Source organism: Tamandua tetradactyla, chromosome X (assembly GCF_023851605.1).
Source record: "Tamandua tetradactyla isolate mTamTet1 chromosome X, mTamTet1.pri, whole genome shotgun sequence".
Lineage (NCBI taxonomy): Eukaryota > Metazoa > Chordata > Mammalia > Pilosa > Myrmecophagidae > Tamandua > Tamandua tetradactyla.
Genome location: NC_135353.1, coordinates 33,502,751 through 33,510,422, shown reverse-complemented (window position 1 = coordinate 33,510,422; position 7,672 = coordinate 33,502,751). Strand labels below are relative to the sequence as shown.

The 7,672-nt window shown below is 39.9% G+C and overlaps 1 protein-coding gene across 2 annotated transcripts in view; it reads right to left on the bottom strand.

Annotated features, from left to right (window-relative positions):
* Positions 1–7,672, bottom strand: part of AIFM1 (apoptosis inducing factor mitochondria associated 1) — a 50,786-nt gene that overhangs the window by 6,441 nt on the left and 36,673 nt on the right. For both annotated transcript variants that reach the window (XM_077145471.1, XM_077145470.1), the window contains exons 7-12: positions 7,245–7,329; positions 6,551–6,627; positions 5,540–5,648; positions 4,450–4,557; positions 4,037–4,125; positions 194–334 (exon numbers count right to left, since the gene is read on the bottom strand). In XM_077145471.1, coding sequence (XP_077001586.1) covers positions 194–334; positions 4,037–4,125; positions 4,450–4,557; positions 5,540–5,648; positions 6,551–6,627; positions 7,245–7,329 — 609 coding nt within the window. The remainder of the gene's footprint in view (positions 1–193; positions 335–4,036; positions 4,126–4,449; positions 4,558–5,539; positions 5,649–6,550; positions 6,628–7,244; positions 7,330–7,672) is intronic.

Sequence of the window (7,672 nt, the reverse complement as noted above, 5' to 3'; positions counted from 1 at the left end):
CCGGCTCACAGCAAGCGGTCATCTCTGACCTTATAAATCAAGCAGTTTGCAAGTTTTTATTGTCTACCCTCAGTCTCCAAACATGTTTACCCTATTTGGTTACACTGTCGAGGAGCTTTAGCACACCACCAGGCAGCCTCGTTCACAAGCTGGGCTATGTGAACTGCGCCTGGTCCTGCTATGGCACACTTACCACCCAGATGTTGGAACGTGCTTGCAACTCCGCATTTACCCGGAAGCCACCAAAATCTGAATCTATTTCCAGTCCCCCAGTCTTGGCCAATTCAACATTGGGTTCTAGGCCCACAGCTGCCACTATGTGGTCAGTTTCTACCTGAGGAAAAAAATAATTCAGTCAATTATCACAATTTCCTCTTGTGTCTGTAGATATAACGACTGTACATCATATCATTAAGAACTGGGGCTTCTTATTTATGTAGCAAAGAAGCTAAGCCTACCTATAGGCATGCCTAAGAGTTACTTCCTGAGAACCACTTTTGTTTCTCAGATGAGGTCTCTCTCTCTAAGCCCAACTCTTCAAGTAAAATCATTATCTTCCCCCCTACATGGGACATGACATCCAGGGATGAAAGTCTCCCTGGCAACACGGCATATGACTCCCAGGGATGAGCCTGGCCCTCGCACCGTGGGATCGACAATGCCTGCCTTACCAGATGGGGGAAAAGAAGTGTAACAGATAAGGCATCAGTGGCTGAGATACTTCAAATAGAGTCCAGAGGCTACTCTGGAGGCTACTCTTACGCAAACTTCAGCTCGATATTGCTATTTAACATGGTCTGCCAACCCCCAACCAAAACCATTCCTACCATCTCTAAACAACACCTAGGGCTTTATCTGAGATTCTACAAAGGTTCCATGCACTGTGATTACTTTCCAGAAACCTGCAGCCTCCAGATGGGTTCTAAGGCCAGATAAGTCCCGAAGCCCAGAGAGGCCAGCCTCTCTAGAACATCAACTAGTTCCATCCCCCTATCCCATATTATTGACAGTTCTTTCCAACATAAAAAAGTTAGAATGGGCATAGCTCAAACACCCCTAAAGATTGGGAGAAAGATCAAAGGAGACAGTGGAGTTATAACAGAGAAGACAGGATTTAACAAATGAGTGTTAAATCATTATATTGGTATTTCTTTTAGTCTCCAGTGTCTTGGGGCAGTTAGAAGAAAAAAACTTAAAATTGTGAAACTGTCACTCATACCAAACTCTTGAAATCTGTTCTATAACTAATTATTGTGGTATGCTTTGAAATATATTGCTTTTTTGTATATGTTATTTTTCACAATAAAAAAAAAGAACTGGGGTTTTGTACTAGGTAGATACTTGGAAGATGGGACATGAATAGATGTTTTACACACCAGTGTTTATGGTGGCATTATTGGCGACTGCCAATGAATGGAGGGGGGCCAAGGGTCCACCTACTGATGAGTGGAAGGGTGAAATGTGGTGTATACATATAATGGAATATTATGCAGCTGCAGGAAGGAAAGAAGTCATGATGCGTGCAACAACATGAACAAACCTTAAGGACATTATGTTGAGTGAAATAAGAGAGTTAAATTTGTGAGCATAATTATCAGGAGATAGAGAGTAGAGACTGGGCAACTGATGCTTAAGGACTATAGAATGTTTTCTAAGGTTGATTGTAAAGGTTCAGAAATGGATAGCACAATAGTATGTGTGGGTAACAACACTGTAAGTGTAATTAACAAAGCTGAGTCTGAGTACAGATGAAAGAGGAAGATTAGGGCCATGTATATCACCAGAAGAAAAATAAGAGTATAAAAATTGGGACTGTATAACTCAGTGAAACCTAGAGTAGACAATGACAGTGGTTATTTGTACAAATATAAGAAAGTTTTTACATGAACTAGAATAAATGTATGTCACTATTACAGGTTTTAATAATGGGGTGGTATGTGGGAAAAATATAATTAATGCAAATTAAGGTCTACAGTTAACAGTAATACTGTAATTAATATTCTTTCATTAATTGTAACAAAGGCGCTATACCAAAGCTAAATGTCAATAATAGGGAGATATAAGGGAAGGGTATGGGTTTCTTTCTTTCTTTCTTTCTTTCTTTTTGGAAGAAACTGAAATGTTCTCATATAGATTGTGGTGGTGAATGCCTATGTGATTATACCAGGAGTCACTGATTGTACACTTAGGATGGATTGTATGGTGTGCAAATAAAACAGTTTATAAGAAAAAGAATTGGGGATTTAAAAAAAAAATTTTGGTTAACTTACCTTTGGTAAACAGGTTCTAAATTGATTTCACTGAGATTCTTCCCTTTCATACACACACACACACACACACACACACACACACACCTCATATCATGTATGAAATCTGCCATCCTAGTATGGACTCAAAAATCTATGACAGTAAGTCCCCTTGGGGGAATGGTGAGAAAGGGGGAAAATTCAACTTCCCAAAGTGGAGAATTCTTGATATTCTCACAAGCAGTGGGGACAACCAAAGCAATAGGCTGAGCCCCCAATCTTGGGGTCTGTTCATATGAAACTTAACCCCACAAAGGACAGGCTAAGCCTACTTAAAATTAGGCCTAACAACGTGGGACAGAGATCCTGGAATGAACTGAGACTCAGCATCAAGGGACTGAGAAAAACCCTAGAATGAGCTGAGACTTAACATCAAGGGATTGAGAGAACCTTCTCGACCAAAAGGGGGAAGAGTGAAATGAGACTAAGTGTCAATGGCTGAGAGATTCCAAACAGAGTCGAGAGGTTATCCTGGAGGTTATTCTTACGCATTAAGTAGATATCACCTTGTTGTTCAAGATGTAGTGGAGAGGCTGGAGGGAACTGCCTGAAAATGTAGAGCTGTGTTCCAGTAGCCATGTTTCTTGATGATGATTGAACAATGATATAGCTTTCACAATGTGACTCTGTGATTGTGAAAACCTTGTGTCTGATGCTCCTTTTATCTACCTTGTCAACAAACGAGTAGAACATATGGAATAAAAATAAATAATAGGGGGAACAAATGCTAAAATAAATTTAGTTTGAAATGCTAGGGATCAATGAAAGCGAGGGTATGGTAGGTATAATCTTTTTTTTCTTTTCTGTGTTCGTTTTATTTCTTTTTCTGAATAGATGTAAATGTTCCAAGAAATGATCATGATGATGAATATGCAACTATGTGATACTGTGAATTACTGATTATATATGTAGAATGGAATGATAAGTTAAGAATGTTTGTTTCTGTTGTTACATTTTTTAAACAAATTTAAAAATTAATAAAAAAATTTTTAAAAAAAGGAAGAGAGAAATGAGACAAAATAAAGTGTCAATGGCTGAGAAATTCCAAACAGAGTTGAGAGGTTATCCTGGAGGTTATTCTTATGCATTAAATAGATATCACCTTGTTAGTTAAGGTGTAACAGAGAGGCTGGAGGGAATTGCCTGAAAATGTGGAGCTGTGTTCCAGTAGCCATGTTTCTTGAACATGACTGTATAATGATACAGCTTTCACAATGTGACTGTGTGACTGTGAAAAGCTTGTGTCTGTCGCTTCTTTTATCTACCTTATGGACAGATGAGTAGAACATATGGAATAAAAATAAATAATGGGGGAACAAATGTTAAAATAAATTTAGTTTGAAATGCTAGTGATAAATGAAAGCGAGGGTTAAGGGGTATGGTATGTATAATCTTTTTTTCTGTTTTCATTTTATTTCTTTTTCTGAATTGATACAAATGTTCTAAGAAATGATCATGATGATGAATATACAACTATGTGATGATAAAAAATAAATAAAAATAAAGAAACTATGACAATCGGAAGGGGCAAAGGGAAAGTGGTCCACAGTATCTACTCTGGCTCTCATCATTCCCTATTTTAATGGAGGGATAGTTAATTCAGAAAATGATTACAATCTAATGACAGCTGTCAAGAAAGCAAATCTACTGATGTGAAATGAAGGAGAGGAGTGAGGGAAAGGGAGAGAAGAGCTGGAAAGTTTTCTGACAGCCCATTTCCCCCTCCTTACCTTCCTGCCATCTTTCAGCTTGATCAGTAACTTGCCACCACTGACTCCAACCGATTGCACAATAGCATTGGGCATCACGTTAACCCCCTCTGCAAAGAAAGCAAGACCTGAAGCTGAGACAGTGAGCCCACCATCTTCACGACAAACAGGGGCGCTAACTAGAGGCACCCCACTGAAAAACCAATCATCATCAGTATACTGGTCACCCTTCAGAGCTGCAAGAACCTAAACTCACAGTTCATTTTTAGCACTTGGGAGCATTTGGTACCTCTGATTCAGAACACCTACATAAATGTGGTTGACTGGAGAATGGTGGACACATTTCGCCTTTGGGTCCCCAAAGAAGCAAACTTTGCCTCAGACCTAACTCAAAGGAAAGAGAGTGGCACATAGAGTGGAAATAGTCTCTCTACCTCGTCTGACTTTTTCCATGGTCCAGTTGCTGAGGTATTCAGGGAGGATCTTTCCCATGTTTCCTTTCTCGGGGAAGAGTTGAATCACTTCTGTGCCCAAGGTTTGAGCTGAGAAGAAAGAGTGTAGGTATAGCTGGAGGCAAAAGCCAATCACAGGAAGACAAGAAGAGAAGTAAAGCAGCAGCAAGCAGTCATTTACTCAATACAGGGTAAAAGCTGAAATTCACGCCAGAGTTCCCATTTGTGGGGTACTGGGGCATGAGGGCCTTGGTGCTAGAGTTCATTCATAAGGCAAATACATTAGGTGCCAAAACGGTGTCTCTGGATTAAACCCACAGACTGTGAACTCAGTGCCCTTACACCCAAGCAGTCACTTCAGGCTTACACAAATGCTTTGGAATCTCTGAATAGTAAGCACCCTCCTGAGAAGAGGACATGATTTCACATAGCTGAAAAATAACATTAAGAAAAAATGGTTGCCATGAAACATTCAAACTTGAACCCACAGATTTGTCAGGCTAGAAACCATTACGTGTCTGAAGAGGTTTTCTGCTTTTTTACAGGGAACAACAGTTAAAAGATACACACTTTTCGGCAGTCTGCATTGCCCTTGACCTCTTAATGACAAACTTTCCTTACTATTTTTTTTCAATCTACTAAATATATTTTAACATTTGTTCCCCCTATTATTTTTTATCCATATGTTTTATTCATCTATTGATAAGGTAGATAAAAGGAGCACAAGGTTTTCACAATCACAGTCACATTGCGAAAGCTATCATTATCCAATCACCTTCAAGAAACATGGCTACTGAAACACAGTTCTACATTTTATTTTTAAGGGAGTCCTGGTCTAGGGGCTAGAAGAAAGGAAAGAAAGCATCCCTGCTAAGTTGCTCAGACAACAACTTTTCAGTCACCAAGGGATCCCTCACCAGAACTAATCTCATTGTTTAGCTTTCCACTATATAAATCTTCATCAAATGCTACAGATCTTAGCAGATATATCTCTGGAATTTGTGAGATTCCACCAGAAAGCATGTGATGTAAGACTAGGGGAAGAAAGTAAAGGTCACTCTCCAATACTCACCTTTTCTGCCAAGAGCACAGGCCAATTCGCTGCCAAGGAAGCCCCCACCAATAATTGTAATCGACTTGACTTCCCGTGAAATCTTCTCCAAGGCTCTAAAGTCTCCAATCTGCAGGGTCATGCCAATTTAGTCCAGTGATTTCTCAAAGGGGTACAAGGTAATAATACTAGGAAATATTTTCCTCCAAATCTTTGACATCAGTTATCTGCAGATGAAATCTTCTCCTTGTGTAAAGTGGCTCAATTATAGCCTCTACACGATTAATATAACTTTCTTTCTTTCTTTCTTCTATCAACAGTGGTTCTCAACTGGTGGCAATTTGTCCCCACTTCCCCCCTTTCAGCAGTGGACATGTGGCAGTGCCTACAGACATTTTTGATTGTCACAATTGGGGCGGCGTGTGCTACAGGTATCTAGTGGGTAAAGGCCAGGGATGCTCTAAATATCCTGCAGTGCACAGGAAAGCCACCACAACAAAGAATTATCTGGCCCCAAATGTCAATGGTGTTGAAGTTGAGAAACCCCGTTCTATCAAGAACTGAAAGCATAGTACAAATCTTATCAAATACCTGCAATAGTGACTGGAAAATTATAGCAGTTTTGTTTTATAAGCAAAGCACAGCGTTAAGCACAATCCCTTTTCCTTTTTCACTTGGTATTTTTAACTCTTCTCCCCAGTGTCCACAACAGCACTTGCAGAAAAAATGCCAAGAGGCTAAAAGGAGTGCCAATGAATCAAACGTATCAGGAAAAACCAACTATGGAAGGGCAATCGGAAGGAACTATAGAAAGCAATAAAAATACTAAATGTATTTTTCTCCTAGGAGCTTAAGACACTTGAGTAAGGTATCTAAGGTGCAGAGAGAGGAAGTGACTTGCTCAAGGCCAGATAACAAGTCTGCAGAAGAGCCATAAACACCTGCATCTCCCAAATCCCAGGTCCGTACTTGGGGACCACAAGATTACACCTCTTCAAAAAAACACATACAAGCACTAAAGCAGACAATTACCTTTCTGAAAAGCGTTGTTCTACTCTTCACTTCTGCTCCAGCCCTATCAATGGCAGACAGATTTCTTGGAGTGCCTCCTGGAAATAAGAGGAAACCCCTTTAAGCCTAACAAGGAGGAGCTAGCTCAATCACCTCACAAAAGAGAGCTGTCTTCCTTTAGGGCTGTGGTGTGTATGCTCCCTGCTGGTGCCACAGCAGCATCAACAGGATATGCGGTTTGGTTTTCCTATAACTAGCCTCACAGCCGGCTTTTATCAATTTCCTTTGAGAAGCAGATTTGAGGGGCTCTTTTCAAGGGGCCCCCCACATTTCCTATAGAGAGCCAGAGGCCTCACTTTGTGCTTCCAGATTCTCTTTAGGATTTACCAGATATCATAGCTATGTTTGTTTTCAGAAACTGCTTCAGACTCCTATCCTGATTTCTAGTTGGACTTGGCAATGAAACCACCAGGCTATGTCAACTTTCAGGGCACAGGGCAAAGGGCTAAGCAGAGAGAGAAAGAAGGAAATGGTCTTCAATACATATCCATGCTTTCACTGGATGGAACAGCATAGATAATCCAGAACGGCTGTTGATCCAGGACACTTGTAGTTAGCCAGGTTTTGCACCAAGAGAAGGTATCCACCTCAGAGTTTCAGTTTTCTTAAGATGAAGTAATGCCTTTTATAGAAAGCTGTCTCTAGAAAGACACACCTGTTGCAATTAAGCACTTTTCATAGGTTATTTGAGAGCCATCATTAAGTTTCACCATGTTGCCTCTCACATCCAGCTGTACCACCTGGTGAAGTCATAAAAAAAAAAGATAGAGACAAATTGGCTTAAACATTTTTTTGAGATATAATTCATGTAACATAAAAATTACGATTTTAAAGTGTACGATCGGTGGCTTTTAATATATTTTCTATGTTGTGCAACCAACCATCAGCACTAATTCTAGAACATTTAACAAAATCCCCAAAAGAAAACTCCATACCTACCAGCAGTCAGTCCCAACGAAATAAGCTTTTCAAATTTATTTATTTAATTTTATTTACAAACACTCCCTATTCAACAAACATACAATCCCCCTCCTCCCAAGCCCTGGTAACCTCTAATCTACTGACACTGTGGTTTGCTATTTC